Source organism: Anopheles funestus, chromosome X, assembly GCF_943734845.2.
Source record: "Anopheles funestus chromosome X, idAnoFuneDA-416_04, whole genome shotgun sequence".
Lineage (NCBI taxonomy): Eukaryota > Metazoa > Arthropoda > Insecta > Diptera > Culicidae > Anopheles > Anopheles funestus.
Genome location: NC_064597.1, coordinates 22034315 through 22052223, shown reverse-complemented (window position 1 = coordinate 22052223; position 17909 = coordinate 22034315). Strand labels below are relative to the sequence as shown.

Sequence of the window (17909 nt, the reverse complement as noted above, 5' to 3'; positions counted from 1 at the left end):
TGGGAATAGCATTGTCCGTTACGCGGCACCATCGTGGGGACGGACGCTTCTTCAGAAGGACGTTCACCGGACCACGGTTCAGAGGACGCACCGCACAGGAGTTCTTCGAGTGGCCAGTGCCTTCCAAACGGTCTCCTACGATGCCGCTTGCGTGGTCGCAAGCACTATCCCGTTAGTCCTTCTCCTAGAGGAGGACATCCGCTGCCACGACGAAAAGGTAGCGAGGGGAAGTCCAGGACCAGACATACGAAAGCGGCAAAGGGAAGAGACCATGGGACGCTGGCAACAACAATGGACAGCCGGAGCGGGGCAGCCGAGATCGCCGGGGATGAAGACGAGGAGAATTATCCCGGACATTATGTCCTGGGTAAATCGCAAGCACGGAGAAATTGATTTTTATCTCTCTCAACTCTTTACAGGGCATGGGTTTCTCCGGAGCTACTTCGTCGAAAAAGGCATCCTCGACGGCTCGCCAAACTGCCCGGTGTGTGAACACCAAGTGGAAGATGTCGACCACGTAATGTTCCACTGTCCACGGTTTGCTCGAACCCAACACGAGATGCAGCAGCAGAGCCACACCCGCTTGACGATAGAAAATCTTGCAGCGGAAATGTGTGCCAACAGCAGCACATGGGAAGCAGTCCGGACCGCCGCAAGGACCATCTTCAGAAACCTCCAAGTGAGATGGAATGAGGAAAGTCCACCTACGGCCAGACGGAGACGACAACAACGACGGCGGAACACGGAACAAACGGGACCGCACCAAAGGATGACGACAACGGAAGCAGCAGCAGCAGCAACGAGTAACCAAAGCAGCAACAGGAGCTAGACCCCACCGGAAGTAGCGGCTACGGACGGGCGGAATTAAGCAGCAGCAGCGGAAGGAAGGCACGAAGCAGCAGCAGCAGCAGAGACAACTAGGACGGATGACGCAGTAGCAGCATTGGAAAGCAGCAGCGCGTCAACAGGATGGGTGCATCGCACAAACGTTCCTGCATGGAGTACTACGCACATCAAGCGCATCGGCAGGGTTCGGATCAGGTCGAGGAGTGGTTTAGTTAGGGTCCCATCGGCTGCCGGGTCCGCTTCACGGGCCCAGCGTCACGATGAATCCCACATAACCCATCTCGGAGGGATTGGTTTGTAGCCGCAAGCCGCCCTTCGAGGTGGGTACTATTTGAAGGTTCCCTCCCCGTTAACAAAAAAAAAAAAAAAAAAAAAAGTCTGCAATCGCGTACTAAATGGTGTAAACTAGGGAAAGAGGAGCTAAAGATAGGCCAGCTAGTCATCATTCATGAGGACCACACTCAGCCTACTAGATGGCCGTTAGGACGTATTACAAAGGTTCATCCAGGAACTGACAACGTTGTCAGAGTGGTAACTCTAAGGACAAGTAAAGGAAACGAACTTATGCGGCCGATTACTAAACTATGTTTGATCCCTGAAACAGATAACATAAGTAAAATTTGTTAAATTTTAGGTGGCAGAATGTTGGAATCAAAACCATGCGCCTAAATGCATGCAGAGATTGCGCTGAGTCTCTTGCGCAGTATTTGTTGCCTTGTTAGTGTTTTGGTACTTGGACTCACTTATTGTAGAATTGTTGCGCATCGCTAACGAGACACGGCAGATTGTAGTCGTATAATAGCAAACTAAAATGTAAAGTCTCTTCGGCAAACGGTTAGGAGTCGAGTTTATTAATTCACATCCCCGATTCGTCCAGCCTTATGCTCATACAAAAGTCCGTAACTGGTAGCAATTGTATGACACCATAAGGTGTTCTCCGGCGTAATCGGTCCGCTTTGCCAAGGGTTTGAGTCTCCGTTTCCTTCCTCCTCCCTTGGTCCAGAGTAGTTCGGCATCGTCCAACACTCAAGACCAATTCCTTTCTCCCTCTCCCCACACGAACAGCCCAGGTTGGCATTGTCCACCGGACTGTAAGTATCCTCCTTTCCCCTTCCCACTCAAACCCTCTGCAGCGTGCAGAAGCTCCGCTGCACGCTCCATCACAAAGGATTAACGGATAACGGATTAAGGAAAAAGGGATTAGCGAAGCCAAAGCTGTAACGATATGACAATGTAATACGATACGATCCAGCCTCCAAAGCCAACCACACCACAACCATTTTGAAATCAGATTCAGTTCTTAATCGGTTCTACGACTAGCAGTCAACCATCCACTATGAATCGGAAAAATACTAACCGCCCACGCACGATTCGTGCCAAAGAACCCGTTGCATCTCTAGACGACTTGCCACCACCAACGTCATCAAGGAAGCCTGTCGGACTAGCCAGATCGCTCGGAAAGCCGATCGCCCGTGAAGACATTGCCACTCAGGCTATTGCCTTCCAACCGAGAGCCGTTTCCGTAGCTCCAAGCTCGGAAAAGAACGATCCTATCATGAAATCCTCTAATCTATTAGACTTCCGGGTGACTTCCGGAACTTTAACCAAAAGACTCGGGAAATTTTCCAATGATTATAGCGGATATGTTCAGCTCGCACGTTCATCGTATGAAGCGTCGGTTGCGAGAGACACCAAGTTCGGTAAAACCATCTCCGAATCGCAGTATTACTGCTATTGCGTAGTGCTACTGTGGCATCGCCTCGTAGCCGTGAGTTGTTCACATGGTATGGAGTATCGTGATCTTCGCGATTTTCTGTACATGCGTATCGCCGAACTCACTGTACCTGACGACATTAATGACTATTTATTAGGAATTGGTGACGTTAGCGATTACAACGGGGTACCGTGGACGCTCAAGATTGGTGTGGATCTGGACACCACACTAGTCTCCGGTCTCTCTGGTCACTACGGCAAGGTATCTGCCGCAAACCACAACTTTTATGAGACCCTCCCCTCGCCTTTCGTGGCTATAGCACATATATTGCAAGATTACGCGCTCTCTGTTGCGCCAAGATCAGCTCCACCACCATCGGCTTGGAACTTACCCACTGCACTGCGCCCAGCAGCGGGTGCAGGAGGAGCCGTAGGGCTCCCAAATCGTAATCTGCTTGGTTGGGATCACGCTAAGCGGATGACGGAGGGACAAAAAAAACCAGCAAAGTCCGACCTCCACCTCCACGTGGTGCCGGGTGGAATGGTGCTAGACCGTCGTATCTAGTTTGCATACCAACGGAGGCGGCACGACCCATGCCTGAAGGACTTGTTTTGTATTTAAGAGAAGGATCTGTTTTGGTGATGGTGGGCGACCCAGCCCAGCCCCTTAGTAAGGTTGGGTGAAACCAACTTGAAACGGCGGTTTGGATCAATGGGAAGTCTGCCTCCGTCCTAGTAAAACTTGGCAAGTCTCCAGAAGCACGCACTCTCTGTCGTCGGTTTGCAAAACCGATGGACCGTAGGTGCAGCTGAACTAGCGCCCTGCTTTACTCCGACCTGGCTCTGAATGTGTTGCCTCATAAGGGCGCACACCAACCCTCGCGTGGCCTCCCTGCTTGCATAGATAACCACGGGGTCATTAAGGGGACTACGGTCTTCAGGCAGTGATAGCGGACTGGAGTTTGGACCCAACTGAAAGAAAGAAAGAACTCGAATCAAAATTTTACCATATCGCTAAGGAGCACTGCTAAGGAGCAGTGCATCGCGGAGCTATCGGCCTTGGAAAAGGCCAAGATGCTTCGCGAGCAAGAAGGTGAAGACCGCGAGGCACTAAAGGAGGCTGCCGATCAGCACATGCAGTGCTTCCGCGAATACGTCTCTTCGCTGAAAGGGGGCGAGTCAGCCAAGGCTAAGCCGAAGCTGCTCACACAAATCCTGGAGCTGCTGGAGACGTTAACCAAGGAGAACAAGTCGCTACGTAAGCGACTTGAGGCAAAGACCTCAAAGGGGTCTGGGAGAGCGACAAGCACCGTAGCCCAGAAACCTGAGGCACAAGAGTTCGTCCAGCAGACGAAGAAGGGCCGCAAGCCGAAGGCCCAAAAGTCTGCCATGGAGTCGGCCAAGAAGAAGTCGAAAGGCGAAGCGGTCAAGCCTGCAAAGCAGCCAAAGAAGGGAAAGACGGTGGAGCCGCCCAAGAAGGCCGGTCGTAAGACCGGACTGCCGCGGCCGGCGAAGCCACCAAAGAAGCAGCGACCAGAGGCAGTACTGCTCAGAGCAGGAGAGCCCTCCTCCTATGCATAGATCCTCAAGGGTCTTCGCAACGAGGGACCTCAGAGAGGTAGGAGAGCAGGTCTCCAAGGTCCGAAGGGCCCAAAACGGAGACCTGCTGCTGGAGCTTCGGCGAGGGAAATCGGCTCGTGAGATTGTGCCGGCCCTCGCCAAGCACATTGGAGAAAAGGCCACATTGCGGGCTCTAGCCCCAACAGTTCTGTTGGAGGTCCGTGATGTGGACGAGGTGACCACGTCTGAGGACGTGGCCAAGGCCATTCAGGGCCATTGCGGAGTTGCCGTGCCGTCTGCGGACATACGGCTTCGCAAAGGGCGTGTCCCAGGGACACAAGTGGCCAACCTTAAGGTTGGCCACCAGGAAGCCGAGAAACTTCTCAAAAAGGAGAAGTTCAAAGTCGGCTGGTCGATCTGCCCTATAAAAGCAGCACAACGATATACTCGCTGCTTTAAGTGCTGGTGCATAGGGCATCTAAGTTACAGATGCCCTAAAGAGGACAGAAAGAGACCAACAATGTGGACAAAAAGGACACGTCCTGAAAGATTGCCGCAACAAGGCGGCATGCTTGGATTGCAAGGGGGGCAAGGCGTCGGGGCACTCGACTGGAAGCAACGGGTGTCCAAAGCGCCTTGTCGTAAGTAAGCGATAATGGTTAGGTTTCTACAACATAACCAGAACCACTGTGCCGCATCTTACCATTTGATGTGGCAGGTGGCATTGGAGGAGAAGGCTGATGTAGTTCTCGTGGCTGATCCAGTGTTAGGCAAGACGCACAACCGCAACATTTTGTATGCGGAGGATCAGTCAGCTGCAATAGTCACTTGCGGCGCATTCCCCGTCCAGCGGCTTATTCCAACAAGCCAGCCTGGGTTGGTAGCGGCAGTAATAGACGGCATCGTCGTTTGTAGCTGCTACGCGCCACCCAGGTGGACGGTGGAAGAGTTCGGGGCGCTGCTTGACCACATCGTGGTTGTGGCGGCGGGTGCGGCGAGGCTGGTCATTGGGAGTGACTTCAATGCCTGGTCTGCCGCATGAGGCAGCCGTATGGCTAGCAGAGGAGAACCGCTGCGGCAGGATGCTCACTGCGTTCGCGTGTCTGGATGCGGTACTCCTAAACGACGGAAGAATACCAACATTCTGGACGCCTGAACGGTCGTCTTTCATTGACCTCACTTTCGTGACGCCGAGAATGGTCCCTTATTCGGATTGGCACGTGCTGCAGACTCACATGCAGAGTGATCATCGGGCAATAGTGTTTGACGTGGGAGCCATGTCGAGCACGGCGCCCGCCGTTCAGAGTCCTGCCGGTCGGTTCAGGATGAGCAAATTCAATGGAGAGCTCTTTAGAGAGGCTCTAGCACTGCAGTTAAAGCAAATCGATGTTGAAGACTCACAGAGCCTGACTTTGACTCTGAATGACGCGTGTGAGGCGGTTATGCCGAGATCATCGGATGGCGGACGTCCGGTACGGGCCCAAGCCTTCTGGTGGACCGAAGAGATCGGTGAACTGCGGCGTGCATGCCTTAGGGCTGGCCGCAGAGCGCAACGCTCACACAGGACGGAGTATTATTCGTTGCGCCGGGGTGAATTTAAAGTCGCCCGCGGTCAGCTCAAGAAGGCTATTGTAGCGAGTAAAAGGAGACTCTTAAGAGAGCAGATAGAGCTGGCAGATAAAATGCCATTTGGTCCGGCCTATCAGATCCTTATGAAAGTTTTGAAGGGGAATAAAACCCCCAGAGAAAGGGATCGTGCTCGGTTGAGCACGATCGTGGACCATCTCTTCCCGGTGCATCCACCGGTGGAATGGCCACCATATAGTGTGGAAGATGATCAACCTCCTACTCCAATCGCCAGTGGTGATATCGTAGCCATTGGGAGGGGGCTAAAGCCTAAAAAGGCACCAGGGATGGATTGTATTCCTAACCCGGCCTTAGCTATAGCCATGATAGAACAGCCTGATGTATTCAGGACTGTTTATCAAAAGGCTCTAAATGGGGGCCTCTTTCCAACGAGTTGTAACAGGCAGTTCTTGGTTTTACAGGGTTTTCAGGCCAACTCAACACCGTAACACTACTTTTCAACAACGTAAAATGTGTATCCGAAAATGTATATCGAATTCGAATCCGGTAACTCTTTTCAACATGGTAAAACTAGGTCTCGAATCCGTAAAATCATTACTCGACACTGGGAAATGCGTACTTGACGAACACGTCGTTGACTGAATGTTTATGATCCCTATTTCGATACTGTCAACATCCGTTACATTTCATTTGTTATAATCAAATGAATATCATCATTTTTGTAAATTATATCTTAAACAATTAATTAATATACACTATAACAATAGTAAACATAAAAAATACTGAATTCATCTTAAGATCCAGTATTTTTTATGTTTACTATTGTTATTGTTTATGGAAAATAATTGTTAAGGATAAAATCTATAAAAATGATAATATTCATTTGATTGTATCAAATGAAATGTAACGCATGTTGACAGTATCGAAATAGGCATGATAAACATTCAGTCAGCGACGTGTTCGTCAAGTACGCCATTCTCTGTGTCGAGTAATGGTTTTACGGATTCGAGACCTAGTCTTACCATGTTAAAAAGAGTTTCCGGGTTCGAATTCGATATACAATTTCGGATACACATTTTACGTTGTTGAAAAGTGGTGTTGAGGTGTTGAGCTGGCCTGAGAAACCCTGTAATATTATATGCAATAAATGTAGGGAAATATGGGCTAAGAAACAAATTATTTTCTTTACTTTGCTTCATACGAACTAAAAGAGCACTGAAACGTCGAAAGATAAATAAACAAATAAAATAAATCAATTCATTAATATTTATTTAGTTTGTACAAATGAAAATTAGCTTCTATTGTAAAACAAACGTTTAAATTCAAATGCTTGAATATCGATTACAACGGAGCATCGAAATACGTAGGCTAAACAGGTTGCTTGACAGATCTGCCGAATACGCATTTCGCAGTGTTGAATAATGATTTTATGGATTCGAGACCTACTTTTACCATGATGAAAAGAGTTACCGGGTTCGAATTGTATATACAATTTCGGATACATAGTTTACGTTGTTGAAAAGTGGTGTTACGGTGTTGAGTTGGCCTGAGAAACCCTGTAATACCAAAACCCGGTAGGCCACCTGGTGAGCCTGGGTCCTTTAGACCCATATGCCTCATCGACGGCCCCGGGAAGGGACTCGAACGTGTGATCTTGGATAGACTACAAGATCACATCGAAACGACGGGGGCCCTATCCGAGAGGCAGTTTGGCTTTCGGAAGGGTCGCTCGACCACGGACGCAATTCGGAGTGTCATAGCCATAGCGGCAGAAGCCAGATCGAGGCATCGATATGGTGGCCGCTATTGCGCTATTGTCACTCTCGATGTTGAAAATGCGTTCAACAATGTGTCCTGGAGTGATATTGCCGCTGCTTTGCAGCGTATCAGGGTCCCTGTTTACCTGTATAATCTCCTAGGAGATTATTTCAGGGGCAGGGAACTGGTATATGAGACGAGTACGGGGCTTGTTTCACGTGCAGTAACAGCGGGAGTACCGCAGGGGTCGGTTCTTGGGCCGACCCTTTGGAACGTAATGTACGATGGCGTCTTGTCGCTTCCACTGCCAGAGGGAGCGACACTGACAGGTTTTGCAGACGACATCGTACTAAATGTGCAGGGAAGTACCATTTCCGAGGTTGAAACGCGAGTGGAGGAGTCAATAGCAATCGTTGTTGACTGAATGCATTCAGTGCGTCTGATGCTCGCACCTCGGAAAACTGAGTACATCTTGGTGAGCTCACATAGAGCTGTGCAGAGCTCATCGATCCGAATGGATGGACACGTGATCCAATCGTCGCGGTGTTTGAAGTACCTAGTCTTCATCATAGATGACAGATTAGAGTACACTCAACACGTTCAATACGCTGTTGAGAAAGCGACGAAGATCACAACCATGCTGACTCAGCTAATGCCGAACAGGGTCGGGCCGCGCAGTAGTCGACGTAAAGTCGTGGCATCTACTGCTATCGCCATAGTGTAATACGCGGCTCCCGTTTGGCACCAGGTGTTGCGATATGAGAACTGCCGCCAATGGCTGCGCAGGTTCCATCGAATGGTGGTACATCGGGTGATCAGTGCTTTCCGCACGTCGTCACACGATGGGGCATGTGTGGTGGCTGGCATGTTGCCGCTGCATATATGTATTAGTTGAGGAGGACGCAAGGGTCTACTTCCTCCGGAGATCGACGGGTGAGACCACCGAGACCTGCAGGAGGGCCGAGCGTGTAGAATCCGTCCGTACATGGCAGCGTGAATGGAGCACGGCTGTACATGGGACTTGGACTGGCGCCCTCATCCCAGAGGATGAACCATGGATCGGGAGAAGTCATGGGGAGGTGGATTTCTACCTCTCCCAGTTTCTCACCGGACAAGGGTTCTTCAATGAGTACCTCCAGCGGATGAATTTCATCTCTTCCGCCATGTGTACAGTGTGCGACTTAGAGGAGACACCGGAACATGTATTATTCTACTACGAGAGCAACGCCTCGACTCGTCTCGCAATAGAACGTGGAGTAGGGGTGGCAGTTACCCCGGATAACATTGTCGCAGTGATGATCGCCAGCGGCAGTGCATGGGGAACTGTTGCCAGTGAAGTTAAAGCCATCATGGTGCGGTTGCAACAGCGTGCAATACGCAACGAGCGCCGCAACCAATGATATAATAATAAGGGGAGGAGCGAAAGCAAGGTTTCTTCGGGGCCTTACGGGGCCTTCGGAGACGTAGTATCCTGCACTAATTGTCGTAGGACAATTCAGTGACAGGTCTTGACGGTCTTATCCTCGGCAGTGAGACTTATGTACTTGTCGTTGAGGTGTAGATACCGTCCATTTTACGCCTTGTCCCCTAGCCAAGGACCACAGCGCGGTGCCGTGGGAGATTCGGTTCTTTTAACTCAATCGAATGTACCCTAAGGGCTGCTGCACGAAGTAATACCCTCCTGGGTGATCCGTCAGTAGTTCGAGGTTCGAGAGGAGTTTAGTCCGTAGGTGCACTGGTGCATGGTGCAAATCGGACAGTACCCAGAGTGTGGTGCTTCCAGCCTAGCTGGTCTTCTCCTCTGGAAGGTGGGTCCCTATGAAGGTTCTCCTCTCGGTCACCAACAAAAAAAAGCCAACCACATCACGGATGATCGCACAATCGTTGATCGACAAACACTTCAGGTCAGTATTGTTATAAGATGTTTTATTAGTTTACAGTTAGCACGAATCTCATTCTGATTTGTTTTAAATATTTATAAGCACCCCTAGGGCTCGAAACAAACCACAAGCGATCTACAACTTAGCTATTATGATTAATTAAGTTTAACTTTCCTCTTTTAGGTAGCGACTCATAAGGGGACCTCTCTCAGGCGATAGAAATCAAAATTCAAATTCAAATTCGGAGTATATATAATTAGCACGTCCCGGTACGGGTGAAAATGCGACATCGGTTCGGAAAATTATTTCATTCTAACGGTTACTCGATATGCCGAAAATATCGAATCAAATTGTACTGTAAGATTTCATACGAGCGAATCACTTCGAATGGAACAAGTAAAAAACCGATACAGGGCAAGATAACCAGGACCAAGACGAAACAAAAATTAGGCAGGAATTATTATAAAATTCGTGCGGTGTTCCCTTAACACGTTGTGTGCCATGTCTATCATTTTTGATAGACAGTGAAGTTTCCTGGGGGGCCATTTCTATCATTTTTGATAGACAGTGGTCGTCATTTTCAAACTGTTATTTTTCCGCGGTTGCTGCGCTTTTCTACTGACAAACTTCGGCAAATATTAAGATAAGACTTTTATGAAACTAATTACATAGTTTGTTTTCGCAAATCTTCAGTGCATCAATTTATAAAAGTATAATTTTGAGATGCCTTTTTTCGAAAAATCTTAACGTTTTGTTCATATTGCTATCTCTTATGTCGCGCCGTTTGATCGTCTGCAGTGGGAGCGAGACACCCACCCAGGCAGCAATGTTGCATGACTTCCCCTCGTTTCACGTCCAATTTTTTAGCCGCGCGGCTCAGCGCACCCACGAACGAAAGTGTCGCGCCCGAGGGCTCGTGTTGCAAGCTGTTCCCGTCCCATTCTGGCTCTAACTAGCTTTTTTTCCCTCTCGCTCATCTTGCTCTTGTTCATTTTCGAGCGTGCAACAAAGTGTTCACTTTCGCGATGTCGCAGCGCACACACACACGGCATCGGCCATGTATCGTACTTGGCTCCATCCTGATTGGCTGTTATCAAATGATGGCGCCGATTAGGATCACTACGGGTGAATGGCGTGGATTAGAATTAAGTTGGTCAAAATTAGTTGTTATTGCACATATTTCGTTTTTATGAATATTTAATCGTAAAACATATCTTTTTATTGATTAAATATTATTTTTAATTATTAAGAAGGGGTAAAAAATAATCTCCTTCAATAATTTCTTCCATTTATGGAATTTATTTACTGTTGATAAAGTCAATTAATTGTATGGTCAAAAATATAACTCCTTAATTTGAGATAAACCTTAGTGCCATTTGTTTTGGCTCTCTTCTCGCTCTTGTTGGACAAATTGTGGACATTTTCGCAAACAGTTTTGGATTTTGCTGGACTCGGTTCAGCTCCGTGGCGTGTTAATTACAAAATACTTTAGTGTAAATAAAATAAGTTTATTAGTTCGCCGTGGAAGTGATTCAAAGGCTCGAAAGCCAAATGTGAAAAAGTGCGTGTGTGCGAAGATGGACAGCGAAACGGAGTGGCAGCAAAGGGATTATCCCGGAACGACAGGGAAATCGGTACGACGGAGTCCGGGAATAAAGGCGACCAAAATTCAGTTTGCGTGCAAATAAATGCAGCAAAATTTAGCCGGTGAATATTCGGTAAGTTGGTGATAATATAAAGTTAAAATATGTGCAATGAAAGTGTTCCTTTTCGCTTTCTCCCACAGCCTTTCATCGGACGCCGTCAGCACCAAGCACCGGTATTCCAAGGAAGCCCGTCCTTGTGGAAGAGGAAGACGAGTGAGCGGTTAGAGGGAAGGCCAAGACAAGCGCGCGCGGCTGATGCGGACCGAAGGAAGGAAGGATCGACCGGTACGAAGAGGCGCGGATCAGCTGGCACCAGTACATAGGGGGGCTACCCAATAATATGTGAGCAAAAATCGGTGAGTAAATAAAGGAAGAGAGTGAAAAGAGAATCCTTCGTGTTTTCATTTCGTACGATCCGAAACGTATTGGGGTGGGGGTAAAATGGTAGGATACATGCAACATGCGACACCCGTGCGACGCTATAGAAAAATCCAACCATTCATGCTGCTATGGGTAAGCAATTTGGTAGGGTTTTTGGTAGTGTTGCACCCATACAAAAGTTCATGCGACATCGGCGATTTTGCTGCCTGGGAGTGTCGCGCCCGAAGGCTGATGTTGCAAGCTATTCCCGTCCCATTCTGACCCTAACTAGTTTTTCTTCCCTCTCGCTCATCTCGCTCTTGTTCATTTTCGAGCGTGCAACAAAGTGTTCAGTTTCGCGGTGTCGCACCGCACACACACACGCCATCGGCCATGTATCGTACTCGGCAGGAGTAAGCTCCATCCTGATTGGCTGTTATCAAATGATGGCGCCGATTAGGATCACCACGGATGAATGGCGTGGATTAGAATTGTGTTGGTTAAAATTTGATAATTTTGCAAATATTTCGTTTTTATGCATATTGAAGTATAAAAAATACTTTTTTATGGATTAAATATTATTTTTAATTAATGTGAAGGGCAAATTAATCTTCACTTTTAAAAATTTGCTCCATTTTTAGATTTTATTTTGTGTCGCATAATGGATATTATTTTCATGGTCAAAATATTAATCATTCATTTGATACACCCCATAGTGCCGTTTGTTTTGGCTCTCTTCTTTCTCTTGCTGGACGAATTGTGGACATTTTCGCAAACAGATATCGATTTTGCTGGACACGGTTCAGCTTCGTGGAGGGTAATTCTAAACTAAATTAAGTTAAGTTAAATTAATTGTTTGTACCGCGAATGTGTCTCGAAAGTGTCTAGTGTTAGAAGGGTTCGTAAGCCCTTTGTAAAAAAGTGAAAAATGCGTGTGTACGAAGGTGGACGAAGCTTGCGGAATCAAGGACGAAGTGGGACATTGGAGCATGCAGCTGAACTTGATGGGAATGCCGGCGGCCTCGATGCAGTTGTCGTGTATAAAATTGCAGCAAAATTAGCTGTCGAATGATTTGGTAAGTTTAAAATGTTCCCGAGTTATAATATGTGTATAAAAAGTGTTCTTTTTCACTTTCTACCGCAGCTATTCCTCGGGCGCCGCCAACACCGTGCACCGCATTTCCAAGGAAGTCCAGTCCTTGTGGAGGAAGGAAGACGTACGAGGGGCGAAAGGGAAGGCAAGCGCGCGCGGCTGAAGCGGACCGATGGAAGCAAGGATCGACCGGTACGAAGAGGCGCGGATCAGCTGGCGGCAGTACAGAGGGGGTACCAAATAATGTGAGCAATTGGTGAGTAAATAAAAAAAGAGAGTGAAGAGAGAATTTTTTGTGTCATCATTTCATACGATCCGAAATGTGTTGGAGTGGGGGTCGGGTTTGCTTCGGGTAAATGGTAGGATACATTGCATGCAACACGCGACACCCGTGCGACGCTACAGAAAAACCCAACCATTCATGCTGCTATGGGTAAGCATTTTGGTAGGGGTTTTGGTAGTGTAGCACCCATACAAAAGTTCATGCGACATCGGCGATTTTGCTGCCTGGGAGTGTCGCGCCCGAAGGCTGATGTTGCAAGCTATTCCCGTCCCATTCTGACCCTAACTAGTTTTTCTTCCCTCTCGCTCATCTCGCTCTTGTTCATTTTCGAGCGTGCAACAAAGTGTTCAGTTTCGCGGTGTCGCACCGCACACACACACGCCATCGGCCATGTATCGTACTCGGCAGGAGTAAGCTCCATCCTGATTGGCTGTTATCAAATGATGGCGCCGATTAGGATCACCACGGATGAATGGCGTGGATTAGAATTGTGTTGGTTAAAATTTGATAATTTTGCAAATATTTCGTTTTTATGCATATTGAAGTATAAAAAATACTTTTTTATGGATTAAATATTATTTTTAATTAATGTGAAGGGCAAATTAATCTTCACTTTTAAAAATTTGCTCCATTTTTAGATTTTATTTTGTGTCGCATAATGGATATTATTTTCATGGTCAAAATATTAATCATTCATTTGATACACCCCATAGTGCCGTTTGTTTTGGCTCTCTTCTTTCTCTTTATGGACGGATTGAGAATATTTTGATCACTTTCACAAACAGTTTTTGATTTTGCTGGACTCGGTTCAGCTCCGTGGCGTGTTATTTAAAACCTAATTAAGTTAAGTTAAATTAATTGTTTGCACCGCGAATGTGTCTAAAAAGTGTGTAGTGTTAAAAGGCTCGTAAGCCAAGTGTAAAAAGTGAATAAAAGTGCGTATTTGCGCAGGTGGATGGCGCAGCACACGGATTATCCCGGACTAAGTTGGATATAGGAAAATGCAGCTAAAATTGGCGGAAATGCAGGGGGAAACGATGCAGTTGGCGTACATAAAATTACAGCAACATTTGCAGGCGAAAGTTTTGGTAAGTTTCAAATGTTCCTGAGTTATAATGTGTGTATAAAAAGTGTTTTTTTTTTTCGCTTTCTCCCACAGCTTTTCATCGGGCGCCGCCAACACCGTGCACCGCATTTCCAAAGAAGCCCGTCCTTGTGGAGGAAGGAAGACGTACGAGGGGCCAGAGGCAAGGCGAACGGGCTAGGATGGATGGATCGACAGGCACGACGAGGCGAGGATCAGGTGGCGCCAGTACAGAGGGGATATACCCAAATATGTGTGAGCGAAATGGTGAGTAAATAAAGGAAGAAAGTGAAAAGAGAATCCTTCGTGTTTTCATTTCGTACGATCCGAAAGGTATTGGGGTGGGGGTAAAATGGTAGGATACATTGCATAATAATAAAAGGTAGGCTATAATAAAAGCACTACGCGCAATGCATCTCTTATGCAAATGTACTTTATACATAGTATCATTCATCTGTATCATTCTTCATTCCATAACATTCTTCAACAAGTGTATAATAGGATGGGGGATCATGTTCATACTTTCGGGGTGCGCTTACATTTACCTTTGGCTGGCACTCGATCGTCCAGGCGATCATTTGAAAAGCTGGAAGAGATTTCCCTTAATGAAGTGTTGGAGACATTGACGCCTTATCATAGGTGAGGGGACACTTGACGCTGATTAAGTAAAACTAGACTATAGGTTTTGGGTACATAAAACTCTAATCCCGACGTCTGATCGTACAATGATCTCGTGAGCAGTGTTAGCAGTACGTTTAAATGACAATTAGCTGTTTCGTCAAAATCCGTAAGTTAAAAAAGCTCGGTGCTTTGTGGAATTGCTGAGGTTCACAGAGAATCATAAGTACGTATTGATCGAGATAAGTACGGATTGATCGATCAAAAAGGATACAACATGCTTCAGGAGAGATCTGTTGTAACGAATGCGTTATGACGTCATGTGTCATGTCATGTTTACAATTGTAGAAAATGATTACTGTTAATATGGAACTGTATAATTGAAACTGAGTGCTACTTGTAGAAAACTTGCTTTTACATTTTAAAATAAATACCGATTTGGCCGAAATTACTTTCACAAGCACTAACCATAACGCCAACCATTTCTTACCCATAAAAGATTTCGACACGTATTGACTCCATAATTTATATAATATAATAAAAAAAACCATTAATTGTAACATATGGAATACCCGGGTATGCCCCGGTTACCAACTTACGTGTGTAAATTTGGTTGCCAACTCTACGGTTAAAACGTAAAATTAATGGTTATTTTTAATATTTTCCTTTTGAATGATGAAATGTTGTCAAGCAAAAAAAATACAATAATTTAATGATTTTATTTTAATAAGAACGGCCCTAACGTATTACTTAAAACGACAGATTACACGATCTAAATTCACATTGCACTATTAAAATCTACATCTCCAAATTTGAATATCTCTTCGGTCCGGGGACGGTCCGGATGGGATTTAAACCCGGTCCTACCGTGTGGACCGGCGCCGTTTATCACATGTAACCGTGCAGCCCCACGGTTTGCACTATTAAATCTAAATATTTTGTAATCTAATGAAGTTAACGGCTTGAAACTTTAGGAGTGTCTGAAAAAACATGTTTTCTATTATATAGGCACAAACCAGATTTTTCCAATTTTTTAAATATACTTTTAATGCAATATTCGATTTGTACCCACAAATTCTATAACCATTTGCCAGCTGTAGGTAATATATTTGGTACAGAAATTTTGTTCTATTAAAATGAAGGTAGCTAATTTAATACATTTTTATTGAAAATTTTAAATCAACATAAGGTTGGACATAGACGAAGCGAGATTTACGCGGATCGAGTAATACGCGGGTGTCAATTTTGGTATAACGTCGGTCAAACAGGCGAGTAAACCGCGCCTCGTGTATGGACCAAACCGCGTACGCAGTGCCAATAGCTTAAGAAAATCTATTTACTGCAGCTATAAACCTACTCTTTTTGTTGTAGTTTTTAGTCCTTGTAGCGAAATCTTTATGTTTTGGTTCTTCTTAACCAGAAAATCATCAACAAAATTGTAAACAACTCTTTATGTCATCGATCTCGCTACCGAGTAAACGCAGAGTTGCTGCACTTCAACAACTCTGCGGAAACGCGGGCGCGATAGCAGGCGCGGCAAATTTGACACCTGAACTGGGCTAAATCTGGTATAAACTAGCCGCGTATTACTCGATCCGCGTAAATCTCGCTTCGTCTATTTCCAACCTAACAGCTAAAAACGAATATATTTATACTTTTCAATGCAGAAAAGGCCAAATAGTCGTACAATATACATGATATATGAAGGTAGGTGGTTATAGATGTTAAGGTGTATATTTGGTCATTGAAACAAAGGTTAAGGAAGGCGGTCGAGGATTATAGTATAGTTTACAGCCGCAATCATCTAGTTAGTAACGTTTTAATTCATGTATAGGAAGATGTTCGCAGGTTTGGCCTATTAACGGGTATTCTTTGATAAAAGGCGTTCAAGCTTTGCAACTCCCTGTAGATCAGATTTAGGTTTAAATTTTGTAGGATATGAAAAGGACATTTCCACTTCACTTAGAACTGTAGCTATACATAATATGAAATGTAAAATGATTGCAATTAAGACAGTACGAAACTAATCCAAATCGTATACTCCTTTGGTATTATTTACTCCTTTGGTACATACCTCAACAGAATAAGATGATAATAGGTTAAGTAGATTAAATAGGTTAAGTATAGATTGTAAGCAACCGAGTAGACCCGGTATAAGTTAGGCAATCCGGTAATCCAAAGGCAGAAGTAAATTTTAGTTTTAACCTAGTTTATAAGATTTGATTACAGTATTGTATGGTAGTATTGTATTGTATTGTGCTTATAAACAGCTATTCTAACTTAATACATTAATTACAACTAACTAAAACTTATTACATTACAATAACAACAACAAAAACAATAATGGAAATAAAGAAACTGATCGACCTTAACTGAACTTGAGTGTTGAATAAAAACATGACAAAAGCTATGAACAGAAAACAGAACACACGAGGCACCTGAATTTATTTCTTCCCCTAGAGTTGTTTGCAGATTGTAGAAATGTCTACAAAAAAAACAAACAGAAAAACCAAACATCTTTCAGAGAAAAAACCAACACCGACCCCATATTCACCCCACAAAACTTTACTTGTAATGCAACTTGAAAGCAACTTCAAAATATGTTCCTGCATTCCGAATTAAGTAATTCGTGTCGTGACTGCTTTTATTCCGCTCAATACTGCTTACGAATAACGCGCAAGATTAGTCGTATACAAACGCTGAATTGTTCTCCAACACACGGTCACGGGTTCGAATGGCGAAAAAGATAAGTAACATTTCCAAAGAAAAATAAAATATATGTGTTCTTCTCTCTGCTTACAGCTACCACCCCCACACCACGAAGGATTCGACAGCGCTGCCGAAGAAAGCCGAAGCACACAGCCGAAGAAACCCACATGACATTTTCCGAAGATTTCATATTGACCTCTCGCTTTTTCATCATTCCATCTCGCTATTTTTGAGTGGTTTTTGCCGTTCGTGCCCTGTGGTGAGCGGTTTTGTCAATGTGTTGGTGTTGATCGTAGCGACCGAGCGACCCGAGTGTGATTTTCAAACAATTTACAAAAAAAAAAGGAAGAAGCAAACGCGGAACACGCACATGCACACAGTCCGCGTTGCCGGACTTCGTGATCCGAGAGAGTGCAATAGGGACGCGTTGATTTGAGGAGGTTTAAAATAGTGAATTATCAACGAACTGTGTCCTCAAAGGTATGTAAAAGTGTTGAAAAATATACAGCACATTTATTCGATGCTAATTATGTTCTTGTGTTTCCATTTCAAGTGTTTCAGAAGACCATTCAAGGGTGGAATCAAACAGCATCGTCAGCCGCAACAGCATGCAACAGTGAACAGTGCAGGAAGGTTGTTCATCTACAGCCATGATTCATCATATATGTGTTTTGAAGTTTTTGTTTGTGTTTTTCAAGTGATAAATTTGATTAATTTACTAATTTATAGTAGTTAAAAATAATAAAAAAGTGAATTAACAACACTCGTTAAT

General features: G+C 45.3%; 2 protein-coding genes across 2 annotated transcripts in view; both read left to right on the top strand.

Annotated features, from left to right (window-relative positions):
• The window catches only part of LOC125768179 (uncharacterized), a 460049-nt gene that overhangs the window by 16948 nt on the left and 425192 nt on the right, over positions 1-17909 (top strand). The gene's annotated exons all lie outside the window — the stretch shown is intronic.
• LOC125768231 (transcriptional regulatory protein AlgP-like) lies at positions 3634-4140 on the top strand. Its single transcript, XM_049435609.1, has one exon. It carries the CDS (start codon positions 3634-3636, stop codon positions 4138-4140), a length of 507 nt encoding a protein of 168 aa, XP_049291566.1.